We start from the raw sequence: 27,067 nt of genomic DNA on the forward strand, positions 1-27,067 counted from the left end.
GGGGCAGTCACCCCCAAACTGGAGCAGTGGCTAAAACAGATCCCAGGAACAACATCAGACATCTCAGTCCAGAAATGTGCAGTTCTAGGCACAGCAAAGATACTGCGCAGAACCCTCAAGCTCCCAGGCCTCTGGTAGAGGACCTGAGCTCAGAGGATGAAAAAGAGAACACCCGCGGAGGGTGAGAAGGGAATTTTATATAAAGTCAAGAAGTTTGTGGTGTGCTAAGAGAATTAAACAATTGGGATGATAAATAAAGATATTATTATGTTGAAATTAGAAATTTTCAGGCTTACATTTGATGCCATAAAGCCAGAAAGGCCTACAGATGCCAAGCCACAACCAGACTGTTTGTTAAAGAAGTGCTTTGCCTGAAAGACTGAAAAAAAAGTGAATACAGCTGCAGCTACACAATGCTGTGCACGCAAGCCCAAGTCTGTAGCATTTACATCTGCCACGACAGCCAGACTTGTAGCCACACTTAGTCAGCTGTTCACAGCTCTTTGCAATAGAGGAGTTGGCAGTCCAGAAGACTCTCCATTGCTCCCCATTCTTCTCCTAACCCCAGTCAGCTGGACTCTTTTCTCTGGCTGGCACAGAATTGTACAGCAGTGAAATCACCAGTGTGCCCTGGTTGTCAGGTCTTGGGAGGGGTCAGTTGCAATCTTTTCTGCACGCCTCAGAGTCTTGAAGGAGTACAGGTGTTGGAGAGATGGCAGGTCCTTAGTAGTGGCAGCAGCAAACTAGATGGTGAAAGATGAAGTGATGATGGCCTCAATGATGGCAGTGTCAATGTTCACCATCACTGACTTTGGTAGGTTGATCTTTAACTGCTGCAGGAAGTACATACACTTTTTGATTAGGCCCTTTTTGATGAGGGAGTAAATGTTCTTCTCCGATTTGAAGTCCTGGGAAATGATGATTCCTAGGAACTGGAAGGACTACACAGAGATACTTGGGGAATCACACAGGATGAGGGGTGCAAGTGAGGTTGAGTTTTTTCCAAAGTCCACAGTAATCTCTATTGTCTAATGAGTGTTAAGCTCATGGCTGTTCTCCCTGCACCAAGTCACCAGATGGTTAATCTCCCATTTGTAGGATATCTCATCCTAATCTGAGATGAGCCCAATGAGAGTGGTTGTCATCTGTAAACTTCAGGAGCTTGATAGCTTGGTGCCTAGAGGTGCAGGTATTGGTGTACAGGGAGAAGAGGAGTGGAGAAAGGATACAGAGTTAGGGGGATCCAGTGCTGGTGGTTAGGGTTAGGCTCCCTCTAGCTCAGATCTTTCAAAACAACAGGATGAAGTACCATAACTTTACTCTCATCTATGGATACAGTTCAATACAAGCACTAAGGGAGGGTATTGAACAAATCAAACACTAGATGTGCTTGGTACATCTGACAGGAAACTTGTCAGAAAGATCTTTAACTCCTACTTCCGACAGAGCTTCAACCACATCCCAGTGAAGGCAGGTGTCTAAGTGGGTCGTTAGACTCTATTGTCAAGACAGCTGCCTGGCCGCAAGGTTGTTGGTGTCTCTTGGGGAGTTCATCCTCAAACCTGGTGGTGGATACCCCAGGTGAGAGATCCTGCCAAGCCTTGTTAGCTGATAGGACTCCAGAGGCAGCTGAGAGGTATCAACAGACCAAACTGGCTGCAACCCTGGCTGTTGCTGGATGCAAAGGCTGAGATGTCAGAGGAGTTCACTAAAACCTTGGATAGAGACTCTGGATTGGCACTCATTTGACTCACTGACTCATTTGACCTGACCATCAAGCTTAGGGTCACTGTCCAGCTTAGCACCCAGACAGGGATGCAACTACCTCCTTTCTGAGGGGTATGCACAAACATTATCCCCCACCCCCGCCCCCCATTTATTTATTTATTTACCTGTTCACATGTACAAATCTTATGTATTCATGGACTTATAAAATACAATACCTGATCTTTGGTATGGCCCATCAGAACATTTCTGTGAGCCATTCTCAACCATGTACTGCCTCAACGAGTCCCTCATTTTGTGTGGCGAAGGCCATTAGGCCTTGCCCCAGCCCTCTCCTCTGCACCTCTTTGTTCCACATTCTCCTCTGTGGTGATTGACTTGCTATATCTGCCTGCAGAATCCCAAAATGACTAGTTTAATTATTCCTACTTGATGTCATCTCTGCTCTCCTCTATAGCAGATGCCATCACCGACCTCATGTCTGTCTCCTTCTTTCCTTGCCTTTGTTCTTCTCCTCTGAGTCATATGGTCAAACAAGTATTATTTAATAGCTTTAAATAAATTACACATTTTGTCAATTCACTTTTTCAATATAAATAATCTTTTAAAAATTAATCACTTGGTATTATATGTCTGTTCCTACACTTCCAGCTAATATAAGACCAACCTATCGCCTTCCGCTGTCTGTCCTGATTATTTCTCTCTCTTCTTTCTCCTCATCCACACAGCTGAATGACATGAACTTTGTGTTAAGGAGCAAGGGCAACAGCGCCGGGGCACATTTGCACCAACAACACGAACTAAGCAAGCATCCACTGGCTCCAGAAAACACCAAGGCAAGAACATACTGGAAAACATTTCAGGGACTAGCTGGAAACCATTGGACTGCAACAAACAAGTTTTCAGCCTCACCAGGCGTCCACTGTGTTTAATGCAGCGGCTATGAGGTTTCCGCCGGGAGGACAGCACTAGAGCCCGGCATAGGTGAGCTGGAGTTCCCGACAGAAACTGGGGGAAAGTTTTATGTTCCCATGTATCAAAGGTGGCCACATTGTTAAAAAAAGGCCTTAAATCCAAAAGAGTTTGGCAATCATACACCAACAGTGACCTGACTTCACGCGTGCCAAGGGTCAGAAACAACAGGATAACGACCAGCACTAAGAGTGAGAGACGGCCTGCCACATACACCGGCCACCTAATCCTCTCAGCTTTCCTTTTTCTTCTTCTTTTTTTGCTTTTACGTTTAGCCAACACTGATATGGCTTGGATGCACTGTTCATGTGTTCAGTATGATTTTGTTCTGACGGGGTTCTACGTATGTGTGTGGGGGGAGACACCCTGACTGCACAAATACAGAAAATACTTGAAATACACTGCCCCAAACAGAACATCAATGCATCAATGATAATGTAGATATGAAGGAGAAGAACGTAGAATTAACCTTTTGTACATGGAATGTTAAAGGTATCAATGAGACTGTCAAAAGAGGCAAAGTGTTATCTCACATAAAATCACTTAAAGTGGATGTCATCTTTTTGCAAGAAACCCACTTGAAGAATGATGCTCATAATAAACTTAGGGGCAGATGGGTTAACCAAGTATACCACTACATTTTCTGCGATAGACAGAGGGATGGCTATATTAATTTAAAAAGGTGTTCCCTTTAGACAAACATCAACTATAGCAGATACAAATGGGAGATATACTAGTTAGATGCATGCCACTCTAATTACTTTGATGAATATTTATGGGCCTAATTATGATGACTTGGAATTTTATTTAAAAAATGCTTAGTTTGATTCCGTATAAAGAAAATGCCAATTTAATAATTGGGGGTGACCTTAATTTACTGCTAAACCCATACTTAGACAAATCCCACATACGGGGGACTGCACTGAGTAAAAGTAGCAGCTTGATAAAACCATACATGGAAAATATGAACCTCCTGTCAGAATGAGGTGTCAGCGTGACGAACCCAATCCACAGACTCATCTTCAGAAACAAAAACTGATTTATTTATATAACAAAAGAAGAAAACAAAAAGCTGACGTGGCAGCAAAACTAACTATAACAAAAATCCAGATAATAACAAAGGCGGGACAAGGCAAGGCAAAAACAAAGAGGGACCAGACTGGAACCAAACGCGAACAAACAACAATGAATCGGCAGGGAGGTGGAGAGGAAGACCAAGTTTTAAAGCAGAGGGTGATGAGGAGAAGTGGGAACAGGTGTGTGATTAGGAGTGAAGACAGCTGGAGATGGGTGTGACAGGAAACCAGAAAACTACTGAGCAGAGGACAGGTGAATGATGACAACAAACATGAACAGGAAAAACTAAACTGAAACAATAACTCAAACCGAAACAAGACAATAATCAAAACAACAAACTGAAAATACCAAACTATGACACCTCCGTGATTTTTGGCGAACCTTAAACCCAGCTGGCAGAGAGTATTCTTTTCACTCTAACAAACCTAATGTTTACTCTTGGATCGATTAAATACTATCTAGCAACATCAATGGAGCATTTACCTATATAAGACAAAAGTACTTTGTAATTTGGGGATAAACCACAGAAACTGCTTGCAAGACAATAAAAACGTTAGAGAATAATAGAACAATACACAAAATCAGGTTTAAAATGGGAACTTCGTTACATCACACAAATATATTACTGTTAGTTTTAAGCACATTTATAAATCTCTTTATATATCTCATTTCACTGCTGATCCAAATAACTGCAGGAATTCCTAGACAAATGTAAACTACCTGTGCTGAATAAGTATGTCAGGTTCAGTGCTGACAGAGGCAAACCCAGAAAGACTCATACTCAGACTCATACTAAAACTAAAGGAAAGACTGATTTATTAAAATGAAAAACAAAAGCTGATGAGGCAGCAAAACAAAATATAAACTAAATCCAGGTACATGAACGGAACTCGGGAATGGACAGAACAAAACTCTGAGGACACAAACCAAGGACACGGAACGATGACAAACGAACAATGATCCGACGGAGTGGTGGAGGAAATGACCGGGTTTTAAACACAGAGGATAATGAGGTAAGTGGGCACAGGTGAATGATCATAATTGCTGGCAGGTGGAGATGGGCGTGGCAGGTAAACAGATGACAAACTGGGGAGAGGTAGATGAGAACAAACACAGACACGAGAGACAAAGACAGAAAGTACAACAACCAAACTAACAAGATAACTGAATAAAATAAACAATAAACTCCAACTGAAACACGAAGACAAAAAACTGAAAACCAAAAACCCAAATCCTGACAAAGAAGGAGCAAAAGGCTCCTAACACTAAAATTACATTTGAAGAAATTAATACATACACTCCTGCAGAACTGCAGAACTGCAGAACTAAATCTATCTGTATGTTAAAAAATTGCAAGAGTCCAGGCCCAGATGGGCTGAGGAATGAGTTCTATAAACAACTAAAGGCCAAACTGTCTACCCAATTCATTTTTCAAAAAGGTTGGATGGAATTATTATGCTATTTATATGAAATTATAAATCACATAAAATAAAAAAACCACCATCTGTGTAAGTACAGCTCGTTTGGAGATTGGAAACTACCTAATTTCGTGTATCATTATTGGGCTTCAAAGTTAAGAATAATTGATCTTTTATTGGATGATACAGCATTGCTCCCTAAAGGGTTGCAGATAGAGAGAGTGGACTGTCTCCCTTTCTCAATTTGTGAATATTACTTTCACCCACTCCTCTGACAGGTGTACACTACAATCATAACCCAGTGATACAAAACACCATAAGAATTTGGAAACAAATTAACAAACAACTCAGACTTAAAACATTGTCACTTTGTACACCCATTTAATCTAACCCCTCTTTTATTCTGTCCTGCACTGACGGGGCTTTCAATTTGTGGCAAGAAATGGGGATTTATAGATTGAAAGACTTGTACTCAAATGATACCTTAATGTCATTTCAGCAACTACAACATAAATTTGCTTTGCCAAACAGTCATTGTATTTAGATATCTTAATCTATGAAATTACATCAGTTAACTGTGGCCACAATTATAGAGGGTCCAGTGTGATGCTTAAGACATTTGCCTAAATGAATGTCCTGGGCCTGAACACAGAATTTCACTATTTTATAGTTCACTACAAGAAATTAGTTGCCCCCTCTTCTATCCCAATTAAAAAAGAATGCGAGAAAGAACTTGGGTCCCCTTTGCCCGATGATATTTGGCAGGAAGCTTTGCACAACATAAGCGCAATCTCTACAAACGGACGTCACTACCAGATCCAATTCAAAATTATACACAGATTACATCATTTGAGAGAGAAAATTCATAAAATCTATCCTGATTGCTCTCTTCTTTGTGAAAAGTGCTTGATACAGCGTGGCACTGTGCTCAAAGCTTCAAGGTTTTTGGTATGGCATTTTTACATTTCTGTCCAATGTTTTAAAAGCTACAATAAGCCCAAGTCCAGCAGTAATTATCTTTGGAACTTCTAAAAAAGTATAAGGCCTGTGGCCTGCACATAAATGTTATCATACACACTAATCATTGCAAAGAAACTTATTCTGCAGTTTTGTAAGTGCAAGGATGTTCCAATGTTACACATGTGGCTTACAAAACTCACAAACACACTTCACTTGGAGAAAATAATATATAGCATTACCAGAAATATGAATAATTTTGATCACATCTGGAAACCTTTGCTCTCCTGTCTTGGTGATTGTTAACTTTGCAGTTGGGATGTAGGGTAAGGGGGTTCTGGGTGGGCTCGGGACTTATATGTTTAATGAGTGTTCCTAAGGCACCAGGATGACTTACTTAGAATCAATCAGTGTTTATGTATTCATTTGTTGAGATGTTGTCTACTTCTAATCCCATTGGTTTCTCCATTTAATATAAACAATTAGTATTTTTTTTTAATTTTTCTCTCAATCTCTTTTCTTTTTTCCTCATTATGTTTAAGAATTACTATTATTATGATTATTACTTTGGACTACTTTATTTTGGTGTGTTACTGCCCCTAGAGGACACTGTAAAACAAAATTGAGGCATATGTGTTGTGCGGCCTTTTATACTTTTGTGCTGTGCTTCTAATAATAAAAAAAAAACAACAAAAAGACCTTGATTTTACATAATATAGCAGCTGGGTCGTTACAGCAACAAGTTAGCATCTTGACATCAACTTCTGCACTGTATCATTCAAATGGTACTTAAATATTGAATATTGTGTGTAACTAAACACTGCACTTGGATGTAAACTGATGAAAGCTGAAATGTGTTTTTGTACTCACCCAATGGTACTCTGGCAGCTGAAGCATCAGGATTGATCCAGAATGACAGCCAGGACAAAACAACAATCAACAGAGTTGGAGCATAGACCCCCATCATGTAGAAACCAACCTGCCGACGCAATGTAAAAATCACCTCAACACAGGTATAGTATCCTGGAAAAAGACATTGAAAGATATGGGTTATTGATTACTCTGGGTATCAGTTAATTAAAAAGTTAATTTTGAAACTAAAGACACATGCTCAAAATGACAAAGTGGACAAAGTATTTTTTAATTAAAATTTTTAACAGGAATTATTGCAGGAATGGAGCATTACTACATCCGTTTTATGTGTATCAATAAACTCTGAAGTCCTATATACTGTACCATAAATTTACAAACCCAATATTCAGATTTACCAAGAAAACCCTTCCAACCCAGTGTTACATTGTGTGCAAGAAAATTTTCTTCTAACAAGTAAAGATTGATGAGATACAAAAAAGGAAGCAAGCAGTATCAAAAAAGGAAGCAAGCAGTATGCCAGGTATTTTGAGAATTTGGATTTGTTTGGCCAGCACTAAAGAGTACGGATCCCCTTCTTCATCTCAACACACATACAGTTGAAAAAGGACACAACCATTTTTTTCTCACTATTTGACATCAAATCAGACTAAACCATCTGTATTTTTGGTCAGTTAAAATTCATGCAATTATTTCTGTTTGGTAAATGTCAAAATAATAGAGTTTAGAGTATTTTTTATTATTTCCCTTTAAGTCACAAGTTTACTTACATTTTCCTAGTATTCTGTAACATTGCTTTTAAACTGTACAATTTGGGTCAAACATTTTGAGTATCTTTCCACAAGCTTCTCACATTAGTTAGATAGAATTTGTCCATTCCTCCTTACAGAACTGTTTCAGGTTTGTAACTGTGTCAACTAATGCTCAGTAATTTTCTATCGGATTGAGATTAGGGCTTTGTGATGACCACCACTGACATTGTTGTCCTGAGCCACTTTGTAACTAATCTGGAGTACGCTTAGAGTCATTATCCATTTGGAAGACCTATTTGCATGCAAGCTTTAACTTCCTGGCTAACTTCTTCAGATGTTGCTTCAATAATTCCGCATGATATTATTTCCTCATGATGCCATCTACTTTGTAAAGTGCACAAGTCCCTCCTGCAGAAAAATACACCCACAACATGATGTTGCCACCCCCACACTGTCAGATTTGAGGAGAGGATGGTAGAGGATTTGGACCCAAAATGCAGACTGAGAAAAGGAGCTCAAAAAGAAAACTGATTTATTAAATAACTAAAAACCAAAGGCGGTCTTGGCAGCAAAAACTAAGCAAACAAAAAAAATTCCAATTTACTAACAATGAAGATACCGGGAACATGAGGGAGACAAGAAGGAAACCAGATATAGTAGCAAAAATAAACCAGTGAATATGTGAAGCAGAGGAACAGATTTTAAAGACAGAGGGTGACTGGTAAGTGGACACAGGTGACTGATTACACACTTGGGACAGGTACAGATGGGTGTGGCAGGCAAACAAGTATGGAGCTGAGTACAGGTGAATAATGACAGGCACAAAAAGGGCACAGGGAGCAAAAACTTTAGAAGAACTTACAACATAAAAATAAGACAGCGATAACAAGAAATAAAACAGAACTACTGAAACATAAAACAACAACAACAATAATAATTCAAAAATATCCAAATCCTAACACACACTTCACAGTCAGGATGGTGTTCTCAAGCTTGCAGCTTCCCCCGTTGTCCTCCAAATGTAAAACAAGTCATTATGGCCAAACAATTTAAGTTTAGTTTCATCAGACCACAGGACATGCCTCCAAAAATAAGATATTTGTCCCTCTGTGCATTTGCAAACTGTTTTTAAAGGTTTATTATGTTGCCTTCAGAGTGATGGCTTCTTCCTCACTGAGTGGCCTTTCAGCCCATGTTGGTACAGAACTATTTTTACTGTGGATAATGATACTCTCTTAACAGCTTCAGCCAGCATCTTCACAAGGTCTTGTGCTTTTGGGTTGATATGCACATTTTGTATCAAAACACATTCATCTTGACAACACAAAACCCATCCCCTTTCTGAGCAGTATGATGCCAGTATATTCCCATGGTGTTTACCCTTGCCTACATTTGTTTGAACAGATGAATATAGCATCTTCAACTATCTGGAAATTGTACCCATGATGAACAAGAGTTGTGGAGATGGCTAATTATCTTCCTAATATCTCAGCTGATTTTTAAAAATTTCCCATGATGTCACACAAAGAGGTTTGAGGTGTGCTTTAAAATGCATCAACAGATGTACCTGTAATTAACTTAAATGTTGTCAACTAACCTATCAAAAACTTTTAAAGCTATGACATTATTATCTGGACTTTCCAAGCTGTTAAAAGTAATATTTGCGTCTATAAACCTGTTACTGTAAAGAAATGTTTAAAAGTCTTTAAAAATATATATGTTTTTCACTATTATGGCATTAGGCATATAGAAATAACCTTGTAAATCTTAACTGACCTAAATGGCCAAAAGGTTTAGTTCTGGTTTCAACTGTACGTAAAATAGAAATAGAAATCAGGTTTGTGTTGTGCTTAAAGTATCTGCTGGGGACAATGCTCAGCTATAATCACACCAAACATCTGCTCAGTATCTGTAAAACTGTCTGGGTTATAGACATTCTTTGTGTTTTTGCAAGTCAGTTGCCTGTGGCAGCCATCTTGAATTGGGTTAATCAGGTGTAAGTGTCAATCCAGTGATTACTTTTTAAATTTTTTAATAAAATCTATCCAGTGGTTCATGAGCTAACAAAAAGACATAGTTTATATCATTTGAAAGGTTTTATACACAGGTCTTGTGCTATCAGTAAATGCTTAGAGTATAAGTTGGATATCAGTCTTAGTAACTAACATACCAAGATTTAGCTTACTATCTGTAAAACTGGCTGAGTAGTCATTTTTGTGCTTGCTAAAACTACTTGGCTGTGGCAGCTATCTTGAAGTGGGTAGACTCCAAAAAGTAACCAGTGTATGTAAATTGTCTCTGACAGTCAGTTCTTCACTACCCTGATGATTTTTGATTGTATTTGCCATTTTTAGTAGTCAATGTTGTACTATCTTTAAACGTTCCACTTATTTCTTGTTGATATAGAAAAACTGAATCTGAAACAGTTAAACTGGGTTGCATTCACAAGCTAACTGGCCAAAAAATTCCCTGCAAGTCCCACAGTATATTAACCTTATCATTCTCCACCACCCTTGGTGGAGTCTGCCACTTTGACTGTGGGACCTCCAGTCTATACTTGGCACAGATGTTCCTGTACACTATCCAAGCCATTTGATTATGGTGTTCCGTGTATACTTTGCCTACTTCCATCTTACAATTATGTGCTGGACTGTCCCACATGCATTTTTGCACAGCCTGCATCTTGGTTCCTTTCTGGTATGGTAGACTTCAGCCTCTATTGCTCTTGTGCTGAGGCCCTGCTCCTGTCCTCCCATGATTAGTGCCTCTTCAGTCCAACCCTCTCCAGCCACTGATAGAATTTCTTGACATCACTGGACTTGGGGTGAAACCTTCAGCTCATTGTGAGGAGTTTTCTTGCCCTTATATCATTGGGTTTTATCTTCTTCTTTATACATGTTGATGGTTTGGACCACATTTATCCAGTTTGAATGGAATTCCAATAACCTTGCCCTATATCCGTTTGAGGTAGATCAATGTTATGTTCATTTTTGGCATATGACTTAATATATTCCATGTAGAAAAGGCGGCTGGTGAATGTTCCACCTTGGAACTAGTATCTACAACCACTCTTTGCGGCTATGGTTACTTGGCTGAGGGGGTTTAGGCCTATGTATAAAAGTAGTGGGGACAAAACATCACCTTGGTTTATGCTACACTTAATGGGAATGTGGAAGATGACCGTTGAGGTCAATTCAAATCCAATTGCACAAGTCAACATTAAGTTCTTGATGAAGACTCTTAGTAGTCCAATTCTGTTCTAAAGGCAGGCGACAAATCCACTGCACCAACCTGATAGCTTTTGGTTGTGGGACTGTGCTAAACTGATACACCAAAAATATGCAATATTTTGCATCCATCTACCCATTTACCTTACTCGCTTTTTCCTTTCCAGATCATGGGGGAGCTAGTGCTTTTGTCAAGCCGTCACTGTGCAAAAGGCAAGGCACACCCTGGACAGGTCGCAAGTCCATCACAAGGCCAAATAGAGACAACTGGGACAAACAACCATTAACACTGTCCCTCACACCTATAGATAATTTAGAGTTACCAGTTAACTTAACATGCATGTTTTTGGTCTGTGGGAGGAAAGCTGAGTACCCGGAGAAAACCAACAAGTGTACAGGAAGAACATGCAAACTCCACAAATAAAAGAAACTAGTTGGAAGGCAAACCTATAACTTTCTTGCTGTGAGGTGACAGTGCTAAACACTGCGCTGCCATACTGCCTTATCTCATTCCATTTAGGTTACAAGGTACAGTTTTGTACTTGAAGTTTTTGCATTGATTATATAAATAGTAAATGTAATATACAAAAGCACATTTCTAAGTTATCTCTGTAAAGCATGAAGTAAACTGATAGTTAAGAATTTACTAACCTGTTCCTTGATAGTACTTTGTACAGTTTCCATATTTTATGTCCTCTTGTTTGATGTCAAACTGTGGAAGGGCAATTTCATCCATTTGCACTGGGTCTGACTGCCACATGAACACAAGATCACTAGTGGTATAGCCAACTGCAAAGTAAAAATTCCAATTGTTAATCATCTGTAACCAGGTAGATCATAAATTATGTTTTTATGAAAAATAAATAAATAAATAAAAGTACACCAGTCTCTTCCAAGGTACATTTTGCATTTACATGTGCATAACTTGTTTGATATGGGTGAACTGCAACTTGAATGTGTAGAATGTGTATTTGTTTTTTAACTCACACCTTGGTGTGGCTCTGGTTAGAAACTTAACTCTGGTCTATCAACGGCAGAAGTCTGTAAATATTCACAATGATGTAAAGGAAGGGATTCTGGAACAAGCTGGTGGTTCAAGTTAGTACTGGTATGGTTGTATATTCATTACTCCTGTGAAGTCTTCGGGGATTTCTTCATATACAAAAAAAGTCTTATTCTTCCACTTCCACTAGTAAACAACCAGACAGTAGTGGCTTTCTTGGTTCTTCAGCACTCTTTTAGGGGCGGGCTGGAGCACAGCGCACGTCATGAACCCAGGACAACAACTCCACCCCACAAATCACCACACTTTGGCATTTATTGACTAAAACGCTAAAAACAAATTATTTAAGTTTTAGATCAGAGAAATGGGTCCCTGGAATGCAGTGTGGAAGTGTTTGACTAAATGGCATTCATAAAATGTCAATATTTTGTCAATATTCAGCTTTAAGATGACTGGGCTCTTTGATGGTCAGAAGTGGAGCAGCTAACTCATCATCTAAGAAGTTAGTGACATCCTGTTGGAGTTTGTTAAACTCATTAGTTATATCTCCAGTCACTAACATCTGTTTCAATCCTTTAGTTGCTCCTGAACATTTGTGTGACCAGTCCGTGGCTCCCACCATTTCCAGATTCCTAAATAAATCTTTTAATAATGTATTCGGTGCTTTGTTGTGTTATCGGGTTCCTGTACCAAGTACCTCCCCAGTACCTTTACACAATTCATGAATTAGAGCAAATGTTTTCTGTGTTGAAATGCTACTATGCGAGCAACCCTGGTAAATATTGGTGATACTTTAGAACACATTATAAAATTTAAGAAAAAAAATCAACTCTGAATTTGAGTCTTTCAAAACAGATTCTACTATCACATCTAAAGATTGTTGAAAAATGTCAGGATGGTTGGTCAGAGGAAAGGTTTCACCACGCTTTCGTACTATTTCATGGTCGCCTTTCCACAAGGACAGGTGGCCTTAAAAAAAAAGATCATAAATTAACTAGATACATAAAATCTTTATGATGCTTATCAGTGCTTAGTGACAAAGGACATCCTGAAAGCTTACTTGACAATGTGAATACAATGTATTTAGTGTATACTGTCATGGATTTAAGTATTTTTGAGTCTATTTTGCATTATATTATTTGTTTTGTAATTCGGTTTTATTTCTTGTTTGTTCTGCATTTAGTTAAAATCTTGTGTAGTTTTGTTTTCTGCCTTGCTGTCTTGGTGTTTCTGTTTTGTTTCAGTTTTCTCATGTGTCTCCTGTATCACTTTCCACCTGCCCTAAGCTTTGTTATTCTCCAGTCTGCCTGCCACACCCACTCCACCTGTTGCTCGTCATGTCCTAGCTGTAACCCATTTCTCATTCACCCTCTGTATCTTTAAAACCGGTCTCTTTTCATTCATTCCTCACTGGTTCATTCCTTTTGGTCATTCTGTTATGATGTTCATGCCCTTGTGTTCTTTTTCCATGCCACATTCAAGGTCTATGTTTTTTGTTAGTTTTTGCTGCCATGTCAGCTTTTGCTTTCTTGTTTTCTTTTTGTTAATAAATTAGTTTTATTTTTTCTAAACAATGAGTCTGCGCATTGAGTTCACCACGCTCAATCCTTACAGTATACATTACCTAATAGAGGGGTATGCTACAAAACAGGAAATGAAAAAACAAACAAACAAAAAAACATGAACATACAAACACATGATGACTATGAGATAACTGTAATTGCATGTAATTATATATATGAATCATATTTTTATACTTTTACACTTACAGACACACATGCACGTGTGCGCGCGCACACACACACACACAGGAAGGGCATTGCAAATATGTGAAGCATTTTTGTACTCACAGCTCTCCAATTGCATCTTACAGAGTTGTGTGTCCATGGGGAAGAGGGTAAGGTCCAAGGGACAAGACAGTGTCACTGAAAGCCTGCATGTAACATATCAACAGACACACACACACACATAAAGACACACCGTTAGATTTAGAATGAAGTAATGCTTGGTGAATTTTGTCACGTGATTACTCTGTGTAACTTCTTTTAATTTTTTTGTTTGTTTGTTTTACAGTTCTTGTGTTGAGTACACAAGACTAAGATGGCAGAGTGCGAAGAACGCAAGGCTCAGTGTCTCTTCAGAATATGCTACTTAGCAGTTTTCTATCTACTTTTGACTGGACTATTCATCCAGAATTGCTCGGCGTTGCTGTCCTACAGCAAGCTCCTGGACTATAAGACTTAAATTCCGACAGCTTTATTGCCAACTCATCCTAGAGATGTCCAGAACACTGGAGGCTGCTTACTCTTTCTGGGCAGATGTGCACACAGACGGCACCGAGAATGCAAACAAAGGTGGGGAGGCTACGAGCTAAGCTAAATCTTACGCCAGACCGGCTGCCCCTACCCAGCATTTTCCTCACCAATGTCCCTTCTCTGGCAAACAAAATGGATGAATTACAGCTTTCCATTACAGCTTTTCACCAACAACAGATGGATTATTCACTCAAATGTAATGATTTTCACTGAAACATGGCTAAACAACAGCTGCCCGGACAATGCCATTGAGTTAGCAGGACACTGCACACACCGAGCTGATTGAATATCAGAGATCTCCAGCAAGGCCAGAGGTGGAGGTTTGTGCATTTATATCAACAAAGCTTGGTGCATGGACTCTGCTACTGTCGAGAGACAATGCTTAACAATGTGGAGTTTATATTGGTCAAATGCAGACCATATTACCTCCTTAGAGAACTCACTTCCATCATACTCACTGCAGTGTATATCCCCCCCATATGCTAATGCTAAGCTGGCTATGACAGAACTTTATGCAGCCATTAGCAAACATCAGACCAAACTTCTCGAGGCTGCTTTTATTGTAGCTGGTGACTTCAACCACTCCAACTTGAAAACAGTCCTCCCCAGGTTCCACCAATATGTCTCCTGCCACACTAGAGGGGACAAGACTCTGGAGCATGTCTACTCCAACTTCGCTGGAGCATATAAAACAATGCCCCTCCCCCACATCGGACAATTGGACCATCTTTCCCTTTTCCTCACACCCCAGTATTCACCGCTCATTCAACGTGTGAAACCCACTGTAAGGGCAATAAAAGTGTGGCCAGAGGGGACAGACGCTGTTTCCAGGACCGGTTCAAAAACACTGATTGGTGTATGTTTACTCACACGGATTTGGAACAGTATGCCTCATTTGTACAGGCCTATATCTCCTCCACTATAGACAGTGTCACCACTCAGTAACATTTCACCATGTACCCCAATCAGAAGCCTTGGATGAATCGGGATGTCCGTCTCCTGCTGAAAGCCCGCAACATTGCCTTCAGGTCGGGGGATGTACGGGCCTACAGTACAGCCAGGGCTGAGCTGAGGGGCATTAAAAATGCAAAAACCATTCTAAGAGGAAGGTAGAAGAACACTTCTCCAACTCCAACTCCATATGTAACAAGGACTCCAGAACCATTAACCCCTCACCCGCCTCCTCTGATGTCTCCTTCCAAAACAAACGAACAACTTCTATGCTCGCTTTGAGAGAAGGAATCTAACAACCGTAAAGAAGGCGTATGTGTCCCTAGACCACCAACCACTGCCTTTTTTCCCTACTGATGTAGGAGCGGCGCTGAGGAGGATTAAAGTCCTCAACACTGCGGGTCCTGATGGCATCCATGGACGTGCTCTCAGAGCATGTTCTGGGGAGCTAGTAGGAGTGCTGACGGACATATTCAACCTCTCCTTGGCCCATGCTGTAGTACCAACCTGCTTCAAAACCACCCCCATCGTCCCGATACCCAAAAACTCCAACCCATCAAGACTCAATAACTAACGCCCCCATAGCCCTCACCCCCATCATCACAAAATGCTTCTAGTGGCTGGTCTGAGCACACTTAAAAACGTCTCTCCCCAACACACTAGACCCCTACCAATTTGCATACTGCCAGGACAGGAGCACAGAGGACGCAGTCTCCATAGTGCTGCACTCTATCCTCTCATACTTGGACAATAAAAACACCTTCGCCAGGATGCTGTTCATAGACTTCAGTTCAGCATTCAACACAGTCACCCCCTTAATGTCAGGTTTGAGCATGGCAAACCCAATGTGCAGACTCATCTTAAATAAAAAAAGTGATTTGTTAATAAACAAAAGCAAGAAAACAAAAGGCTGACGTGGCAGAAAAACTAACAAAAACATGGAGCTAGACCATGGCAAGGAAAGAGAACAAGGATAAGAACTGCATACCAGAATGAATGAACCAGCGAGGAAATGAAGAAGATGACCAGGATTATAAGACAAGGGTAATCAGGAGAAGTGAGCACAGGTGAGTGATTACAAAACTTGGGACAGGTGTGGATGGGCGTGGCAGGCAAACAAGTGATAAACAGAGGAGAAGTAAATGATGACAGGGGAACAAAAACACAAGGAGCAAAAACAGAACTAAGACCAAACTAAACATAAAGACGACTTAATAAAATAAAAGAAACAATAAACCCAAACAGAAACATGAATCAGAAACATGAAAACATAACCCCTGAAAACAGAAAAACAAAACACCAAGAACCAAAGCCAAAACTAAACTCTATACTTAAATCCATGACACTCAAAGCTCATCACAAAACACGTGAACTTAGGCATCAGTTCCCTCATTTGCAATTGATTACTGGACTTCCTGACCAGTCAACCCCAACATGTCCGGCTGGATAACCACTGCTCATCTACCATCACTATAAACACCGGTGTACCACAAGGCTGTGTGATGAGTCCCTTCCACTACTCCCTCCTCACGCATAACTGCAAACCTGTCGATGGTTCCAATACCATCATTGGGTTTGCAGATGACACCACAGTGATTGGCCTCATCAAAGACAATGATAAGACTGCCTTTAGGGACGAGGAGGATTGTCTGGCCAAGTGGTGTGACACCAACAACCTGCTGCTCAATGCTGAAAAGACCAAGGAGCTCATTGTGGACTTCAGGAGGAACGCTGACCCACATCCACCCATCCACATTAAGGAGACAGCGGTTGAGCGTGTGAATGGCTTTAAGTTCCTGGGTGTCCACACCTCTAAGGACCTCACCTGGATGACCAGCTGCTCTAAGCTGGTCAAGAAGGCTCACCAGCACCTCTTTCTTCTGAGGACTCTGAGGAAGAACGAACTGTCCTCAGACATCCTGGTAAACTTCTATTGCTACACCATTAAGAGTATCCTGACCAACTGCATCACAGTCTGGTACAGGAGCTGCTCAGCCTTGGACCGGAAGGCGCTCCAGAGGGTGGTGAAAGCTGCCCATCACCGGAGCACCACTTCCTACCATAGAGGACATCTACAGGAAGTGGTGTCTGAAAAGGGCTGGGAAAATCATCAAAGAGCCCAGTCACCCAGCACACAGATTCTTCGCTCTCCTGCCCTCTGGGAGGCCCCTGTAGCGCCTCCCAGAGACCACCCAGAACTGGAACAGCTTCTTCCCCACATCTGTCACACTCCTGAATTTTGCCTCCTTATGTCTAAACAACGACGGCCGTATCCTCATATGCTCAACAATAACACGTAGACTGAAACACCATCACCTGTACTTTTATCTCTACACACACACCAACAATACATGGACTGAAACAACACTTACCTGCACTTGATCTGTTAGTCACTATCGTACATACTGAATAGATAATCTACTCCTGCTCATAGTTTATACATTCATAACCTGTACATATGTATACATTAAGTTGTATATTTTTAAACAGCCTTACTGTACATTTTTAATATATATTCATCTATTTTTGCTAAGCACTCTGGATGGATGCAAACTGCATTTCGTTGCTTTGTACTTGTGACATGTGCAATGATAATGAAGTTCAATTCTATTCTATTCTACTCTAAAATAAAAACATTACACTCAGCCCAGATTTGTGCAACTACAAGCACATTGTCAGCCTCACACTTTCAGCAAAACACTAAAGACATTCATTTACTTTAGACACAAAATTCTATTATGATGTCACTTCCTGTCAGAGGCATTGCTACGAGTAGGTGGGACAGGGCCTTTTTAAAGTTGATGTGACAAGTTGTAACTTGTCAAATTTGGTAGTTCACCCACTTTCAATCAAGCCCACCTGGAAACAAATTTTTGCCTACACCACTGCTTCCTGCCATTTCAAAGCACTGACTTTTTTAAAAAACACATGAACAAACTGGTTAAACAAATCCACCAGTTTTGCAGATATGTATGTGCGTAATGCAAACAATCCAATCAAGTATTTGCACTATACTGATGCATCAAACGTGCAGGAATGGATTTAGCATACAAGGAAGTTTCTACTAAAATGATTGAATAGAATAGAATAGAATCATTCTTTAGTTGTCCTTCAGTGGGGAAATTCCAGTGTATCAGCTGCCAAGTGATCAGCTATAGAAGAACACACAATACTCGATAAAATTTCCCACATTAAAAATAATAATAAAAAGAAAAAATCAATAACTTTACAGCTGTGACAAAATATTGACTGAAAAAACTACACAATTAATTAACAGTAAATGCAGGTAATAAAATATACTGTGATTTTTATTTGTGCATAAACAGGATATATGTTACACATGGGGAATTAAGGTTGTTTTTATTTTGCTTGCTTTCTAGTTTTGTGTGTGGTGTGTTTATGTTTGCTTTATAGTTTTTGCATGTGTTTTGTTTTTTCTTTTGGCGTCTTGGGCGCGCTGGGTCAAGGAGTTCTGGGGTTGCAGAGCCGGTAATTAGCTGCATGTGCGGAAGCTGATTGAAGCCAGAATATAAGGGAGCCTTTAGGAAAGGGCGGGGAACTAGGTTCCGCAGGTGACGGAGACGGGCATGCTGTGGAGCGAGAGACACGCTGAGTCCGCACGCCAGGCATGGAGCACCGGGAAGTGAGCAGATGGCCCAATATAAAGGATCAGGGCAGTGGTGGACCGCTGCCCGCGCCTGTGAGTAGCGCTCTGTTTTGGTTAGAGAGTAGCTGCGTAAAAGAAGCCTTCCGACGGGGGCGGGGTCTTGGTGCGGGGATGCTGGCGTTCTCCTGCTTCTTTCTTTTAGCTGGATCGGGCGGAGAGGGGGCGTGGCACGTCTAAGTGAGGAGCAGTGCTGAAGTGTCGCAGAGCCAGCTGTGGAACTGGCCAGAGGGTGCGCTACAGAGGGATTGCTTCCAACGAAGTAGCATAAGAGGAGCCCGACCTGCAATATCTGAGTGGTGACGTGGGAAGACAATTGTGGAACCTGGAATTTTTAAGGAAGAAAAGAGGACTGTTTTACTGCGTCACGATTAAGATGACCCTTTTGTTTTAATAAATCATTTTGTACTTGACTGCTCCTACTGTTTGGGTCTTTGAGTTGCTTGCTCTTGTGTCAAAGACAAAGTGTGCGGCCATATTGATCACATATACACAAAAAACATGGGGGAATTATCCTGTCATAAGTCGAGAGTGCAGATTCGATTTGAAAGCAGGATTTCATCTCTTGCTTTCAACAGTTTTAACGCTTGCACTCAAAATGTCTGCTCTCTTTCAAATATTTTCTTTTCTCTCTCAAATCTTTGTGTTCACGCTCAGATGTCCTCCTCGCACGCAAAACTTCTCTCTCTCTCACGGATCCAATCTGCGCTTGCAGATTTTTTTCTGCCCTCTCGCGGAGCTGAGCAACGTTGCCTAGCAACCGTTCCAGCCAATAGAATGACAGTGTTCCTCTGGGCAGGGGGAGACTCCTCTGGGGTGCCAGAAATCCCTGTGGACAACACCATCCCCACCAGAACAGTGAGATGCTTCCCTAATAACAAACCCTGGATCACCAGTGAACTAAAGGAACTGTTAAACAAGAAAAAAAGAGCCTTTAGGGAGCGAGATAGGAGTTATTGAGGAGTACACAGAAGCAGCTCAAAGTCAAGATCAGAGACAGCAAGGAGGTGTACAGGAAGAAGCTGGAGAGTAAACTGCAAAGGAATAATATCAGAGATGTGTGGTCAGGGATGAAGAAGATCACAGGCTTCAAGCAGAAGGAAGATCGGATAGACGGAGGTCTGGACAGAGCAAATGAGCTGAACACATTCTTCAACAGGTTCAGTGACAGGATCGCAGGGTAATTTTGTCCAGAGAGCGAGACCAAAACCAGACACGGAGACAACAGCTGAAGGTAAGTGTGTTTATTTACAAGGTGACTTATATACAGTGCATGCTTCGTGGTAGGATCTGGAAAGCAAGAGGAACAGGGTGAGTCTCGGGCACCAATCCTACTATCAGCTGAGCACTGCAAGATGGTTTAATTCTTGTTCTTTTGATCTTACAGGTCCAGGAGGTGTCCAGTGGCGAGGAGGAGATGAAGGAGGCGTTTAGGTGATCCAGGAGTTGATAAGCCAGTAATCCTGTCCAGGTGAGTATCCAAGTGTCCGAGGTAAGTATCCGTGAACCCACAGCTCCGTGACGTGGCAAAGAATCTATAAACAAGAGGCATAGAGAACGTAGTCAAAAAGTTACCAATCTTGGTTAGAAACAGTGGCTGCGAATCTAACCCAGGAGGTTCGATGCTCCAGCGAAGGTCTGGTCTCAACTGGAGGCTTAAGTACTGGCAGTCCTCATTATCCTGATCTGGATCACCTGTGAAAGTAGGAACTAGAGGAGCCGCCCCAAGGCGGGGCTAAAACTCCAGATCCCTACAGTACCCCCCCCCTCAATGATCGCCCCTTGGCGATCGAAGACGCCTCTCTGGATGGGTCCTATAAAAGTCCGTAATCAACGTAGGGTCAAGAATAAATGATCTAGGGACCCATGTGCGTTCCTCAGGCCCATACCCTTCCCAGTCGACAAGGAACTGCCATCCCCTGCCTCTCTGCCTGACGTCCAATATACGGTTTACCGTAAATGCAGGCTGGTTATCGATTAACCGGGCGGGAGGGGAGAGGACGGTCGGAGGGCTCAACGGACTGTCCACTACTGGCTTGATCTGAGACACGTGAAATGATGGATGGATATGCATAGAGGCTGGCAGAGTCAACCGAACTGATGTGGGGTTTATGATTTTCACGATGGGGAATGGCCCGATGAATCGAGGCGCCAGTTTTCTGGTGGTGCCTCTCAAAGGGATGTCCTTGGTGGATAGCCAAACCCTATCGCCCACCTTGTAATTGGGTGCCGAGGAGCGATGACGGTCTGCATACCTCTTATTCTGCTCCTTAGTTCTCTGAAGGGCTCTTCTGGCCTGCCTCCACATGCTTCTGCATCTTCGCAAATGAGCCTGCACAGAAGGAACAGATAGTTCAAGCTCAAAACTCGGGAACAGTGGGGGGTTGTAACCCAAAGACGCCTCAAATGGCGATAGTCCTGTGGCTGATGAGATGTGTGTGTTGTGGGCATATTCGATCCAGACCAGTCTCTTGCTCCAGGTAGAGGGATTATCGCTGGCTAAACACCTGAGAGCCACCTCCAGTTCCTGATACCCTTACAGCGGGCACATGTAGGACAAGCGGAAACGAATTTCTTAACGTCTGCCATCAAACTAGGCCACCAGAAATAACGAGTTGTCAGCTGGGTCATGCAATGGATACCCGGATGGCAAGTGAACTGTTGAGAATGTAGCCAATCGAGGACTCTGGGTCTCACAGTTGTAGGGACATATGTTTTTTCAGGAGGACCCCCTCCAGGGTCAGGTTACCTCCGTTGGGCCTTCTGGATTTCCCTCTCAGTGTCCCAGGTTAAGGCACCTACGATTAGTGAGGGAGGAATAATTGGTTCCTCCTCTTCAGGGGAATCAGAACTAGCCCACAGCCTGGACAATGCATCTGGCTTCACGTTTTTCAAACCTGGCCTAAATGTGATGGTGAAGTTGAACCTCCCGAAAAACAGGGACCACCTAGCCTGTCGGGGGTTCAACCTCTTAGCTGTTTGAAGATAGGCCAGGTTCTTATGATCTGTCCAGATGATGAACGGTACCTCACACCCCTCTAGCCAATGTCTCCACTCTTCCAGCGCTAACTTGATGGCTAGCAGCTCCCGGTTGCCCACGTCGTAGTTCTTCTCAGCTGGTGTAAGGCGGCGGGAGAAGTAGGCACAAGGGTGGACCTTGCTGTCCTCGGAGGACCTTTGAGACAGGATGGCCCCAACACCTGAATCTGAAGCGTCCACCTCAAGGATGAACTGAAGTTCGGGGTTTGGATGACGTAGTATAGGGGCTGAAACGAAACGAGACTTTAACTCATCAAAAGTGGACTGGGCTTCGGCAGACCAGACAAAAGGCTGTTTAATGGAAGTCAATTGTGTGAGAGGGGTGGCAACCCTACTGTAGTCCTGAACAAACCTTCTATAGAAATTTGCGAAACCTAAAAACCTTTGTAGTTGTCTTCGGTCAGAGGGGATGGGCCAGTCGGCAACAGCCCTGATCTTCTCCGGGTCGGTCCGATAATGGCCTTGTCCTAAAATGAAGCCCAGGAAGCTGACGGTGGTGACGCTGAACTCGCATTTCTCTGCCTTCACAAATAATTGGTTCTGGTTTAGTCGTTGGCGAAATTTGTTCTCCGCATTTGACCCATCCCCTGAGGGAGCAGTGAGCAGCAGCGGTGCCGCACTCGGGAATCATTTGGTGATCTAACCCCCCCAATTCCAACCCTTCAAAACGCAGCCAGGTCCCACTTCGCTTCTTATCACACTTGTTTGTACAGTTGAACCAAAGTAAATGAAAGCCATCCATCACTGTGTGTGTATGTCCGGAGTTGGCTTGGTTAGCCATGTTTCTGTAAGCACTCCCTGTGATGCCAGATGAGAACTGCCAGCACTTCCATCTTGTTGGGAAGAGATGTTTCTCATGATGATAGACAAGATGACAGGTATACACCTCCTTTTACTGGTATGCTGATTGATGCACACATGAGGTACTCTGCTTCTTTCTCTTCAGCTCACAGGAAATATTCAACACTCGAGGGGAGACAGCACAGCCACTCCATGAAGTACAAGCAGCTGGTCTCTGGACTGAACAATTGGACCAGAACTGCCTGTTGGGTTTCCAGACATAAATGAAAGTAAAATAAAAAGATAGCTCCAACTCACATTTAGAGAAATTTCTTCTTTCCTGAGAGTGTAGACATGATTTTGATTGTGCAGAGAGGAGAATCACACATGCAGGGCATATTTACAGCTATTTCCATATTTTATTAGAAGTGTGTCGGGGGGTGCCTCATGATCAGGATCTACAAAGGGAATGTATTTAGATTCATACTTACACAGGGTAATACATTTAGATTTTACGTTGTTTTCTTGATTTAAGCATATGCTACGTTTCAAAAGGAAATCTATGGAAGTATTTGTATATGAGGCCCCTAGACTTTTCTGCTAATTGAGTGTGTGACTGTGCTAATTATCTTAAGTGTTTTGACAAAAATGGCTTTGTTTTTTTAAATTGTGACTAAGCAAGAAATAAAAGTTTGCAGTATTTCACTGGGTAGGCTCGCTGGGTTTCCAGCGTCCTCAAAAGCTAGAACCAAAGTAATATTTTTCACTGTAAAATATTTGACTGTAAAATAATAGAATACTAGAAACAGGAATGAGTGTTTCATTCAGTTTTTTGTAGTTCATTTACAGTATTTTATTTTATGTTTAGTATACTACTTGTTGAATTTATGGACTTCAGATTCCATATTTCTGATTTTAAACAACTCTTAAGATTTAGTTGATTTGATATATAGGACAATTTAGAGAAGAATTACCATATGTTCTCATAAAAAAAAGTTTCCAATCCAAACTATCTCATGTCACTGCTTCATATCTTTAAATAAGAGCATTTGGGTCTCCTTCTAAACTAGGGTTTTTTACAAGATAATTCAGTTTAGTCGTTCAACCCACTTTAATATTATTTTGCATCAATTCAGAGATAAAGTCATCTCGGGTCATTGTACAAAAAAAGCAGATTACAACATGCAATCTAACTCAATCTAAAATGGTCAGATTCAAATACAGTCAGTTGGATCCAATTATGATTCAATACATTCCGTATTTGTATAATCGAAAATGTCAATTAGAAACAAATTGTCTATGTAGGGGAAAAAGGCAGAAAGATGTATTGTATCTTAGAACTAAAGAACTACATAAGACACACACTACCTGGCAAAAAATTATGGAATCCCCACTGTTAAAAAATGTTCTTTCAATTACTTAATTTTGTATAAAAAAATAAATAAATCACAGACATGGCACAAAACTATATTTTTTAAAATTCCTACCTTCTGGTATTAAGAAACAAAAAAAGGAAAGGTATATAATTGCTGTAGTCAGTCACAATTGATTTTTTTAGATCAAGTATAGGAAATGTTTTTTTAAACAAATTTCAGCAGTCACTCAACACTCAGCATTCACACTGCGTTGTCACAGAAAACAATTTCTATTGTTACCTTCGCCAAGGAGGTTATGTTTTCGGTTGTGTTGAATGATTTGATTGTTTCTTTTTTTCTTTGTATGTCTGTCTGTGTCTGTTAGAAAGATTACTTAAAAACTAATGAACCGATTTTAATGATGGAGGTCTGGATCATGATGCAATTTTCTAATGACTCTATGGCCTTGGCGGAGGTTTGCACTCTCCAAGTGCTTCTAGTTATAAATTATGCTCTACCCATACAAATGATCCATGAGTTAGTACAATGTCAGTATTATTTATATTCACTTTGTAACTGTTAAATAATGTAATATTTACAATACACTAAAAACCACAATTAAGTCTCACCAAACTGTCTACAGGAAAACAACCTCCATTTTGATTGTTTTGATGGTGTTTGTAAAACAAACCTTTAAAATATTTCTCACACATATCTTAAAGGTGTGTGATTATTGGTATTTTTGTCAGCCCCACAATGAGTGGAAAAAGCCAAGTAACAAAATAACAATTGTTTCTTAGCAGTAAATTTTGAATACTAAAGTTAGAAGTAAATGTAATTTGCTTTTTATGTAGTTAGTCACACATCATATCTAGGGGTATGAAATATGAACTTATTCATGACACTGGATGAAAACTTCAAGTGTTTTAGTGAATTTTAGTGAAACTAGTGTTGGGATCTGTGCTTTTTGGTAATCTCTATTAGTTTTATGGTCATGTTTCCTCTTGTGTTACTGTAGATCTGTATCCTTGTGTTTAGCTTATTCCCTGTGTTTAATATAGTTAATTTATGTGTAGTCTTTGTGAGTTCTTGAGTAGTTTTGCTACCTGTGCCTTTTGTCTCCCTTTGTGTCATTATTCCCATCCTCCGTCATTTGTTCCTCTGTGATTTTTCCCTTGGCAGCCTGTCAAACACATCTGCACCTGTCCTTAGTTTGTAATCAGTCTCCTGTGTCCACTTACTTATCAACCTCCATCCATATAACCTTTTCCTCAGCTTCCATTACTCACTGGTTCATTGTCGCAGTTATGCAATGTCTTTCTATCCTTATGTCTCTTCATGCTTCCTGCAGTGTTTCTCCTTTGTAAGTTTTGCTGCCATGACAGCGTTTATTTTGTTAATAAAAGTGTTTAGTTTGCTTGAGCTCCTTGTGTCTGCTTGCATTATGGGTTCAACCAACACACACACTGTAACAACTAGAAGTAAAAGGAAGAGGAAATCTGAGTACATACCTCATACTGATTAGGACATCTCCATTCCTGAATATGAAAAGAAGAATGTTGTCCTGCGTGACATCGTGAAAGTTTGCATTTTTTTCATTGGCAAAGAAAAGGTCTGGTTTCCACAAACACTGGAACATTTTGGGGTCAACAGTGAGTGCTTCACTTTTGAAATCAGTGGGAAGTCGTAGACGAGGGTCATTCCATCTCTGACGAAGAAATATATTAATTCTGTAGTCCTGTGTGAAGAAAAGATTCATTAAAAATTTTCAACATTTTTTAACTTTTAGTTTAAATTCTACTGCTATATGTGCTTCTTCAAAATTTTAATGGAGTAGTTTAACTTTTTATTTTTATATTGTATCAGTTATCTTGATACTTTCCTTTATAAACAATAATAACAAAAGGTGACAGAAACACACAAATTCAACAACTTAAAAATGAAAAACTAAAATAAAAGCAGTGATTCTTAGCTTTCCAGAGTACCAACACAGACATCCTAAAATATATTTATAAACACAAAACTGGAATACAAACTACATGTAACAATTATCAGTAAAGTTAAAAGTTTCCAAAAGTGAAGTCAAACAATGTTTAAAATTTGATGTCGACTGTGCTTCTGCCAGTGTTTAATGGTCCATGAACAGAACTTTGTAATGCAATCTGCAATATATACACTATATTACCAAAAGTATTTGCTCATGTCCCTTCACATGCATATGAAGTAGGGATGAGCGAGTACACCACTACCCGTATCTGTATCTGTTCAACCTTCAAAAATATCTGTATCCGTATCTGTACTCGGAGTGGGTGGGGCCTAACCTGGAAGTGGGCATGACATAACCTGGAAGCTGGTGTTGTTTAACTTGATATGGATTGATCAGAAGTTGCTATATGTATTGTTTATATGAAAACTATGTACAGAACAGCCTCAAAATTGAGATTCAAATCAATGTTTTTGATCACAAAAGTAAGAAAAGTATTTAAAGAAAAAACTAAGAAAAAGCAGACAGTCAAAAAAAAAAAAAAAACGACTGGAGTGGATGCAGTGAATGACACAACACAAACTGTTTTCAGCTCTGTCTTGTCAAAAGCATCATGTTCCAGCTGACTTTATATCAGCACCAACCAAACTTAAAGAAAGCAGACAGTAAAAAAAAAAACCCTGACTGGAGTGGAGGCGCTGACCGACGTGACAAGCCATTTTCAGCTCTGTCTTGTCAAATGCATATGTTGCACAGCTTTCGCTGCAGAGACGTATGTAAGGAGGGGCGGGCGCTCTGTGACTGGCAAATCACAGATTGTGAAAACAGTCAATTACCCAATGAGGATTTTGCTTCAGGATGAGCGCTGATATATTTTTTCTTTTTTCGATATACAAGCATGGCTATTGAGTTTGATTTGTATCATGCTCGTATTTGGCAAAAAATGCTTTATCTGTACTGGATACTCGTATGAAACGA

The 27,067-nt window shown here is 40.7% G+C and overlaps 1 protein-coding gene across 2 annotated transcripts in view; it reads right to left on the reverse strand.

The window, feature by feature from the left end:
* LOC108246923 (glycine receptor subunit beta) overlaps positions 1–27,067 on the reverse strand; it is a 148,184-nt gene that overhangs the window by 32,694 nt on the left and 88,423 nt on the right. For both annotated transcript variants that reach the window (XM_037976191.1, XM_037976190.1), the window contains exons 5-8: positions 25,617–25,843; positions 13,852–13,934; positions 11,650–11,787; positions 7,020–7,172 (exon numbers count right to left, since the gene is read on the reverse strand). In XM_037976191.1, the coding sequence (XP_037832119.1) occupies positions 7,020–7,172; positions 11,650–11,787; positions 13,852–13,934; positions 25,617–25,843 (601 nt within the window). The remainder of the gene's footprint in view (positions 1–7,019; positions 7,173–11,649; positions 11,788–13,851; positions 13,935–25,616; positions 25,844–27,067) is intronic.

Source organism: Kryptolebias marmoratus, linkage group LG6, assembly GCF_001649575.2.
Source record: "Kryptolebias marmoratus isolate JLee-2015 linkage group LG6, ASM164957v2, whole genome shotgun sequence".
NCBI classification, from domain to species: Eukaryota; Metazoa; Chordata; class Actinopteri; order Cyprinodontiformes; family Rivulidae; genus Kryptolebias; species Kryptolebias marmoratus.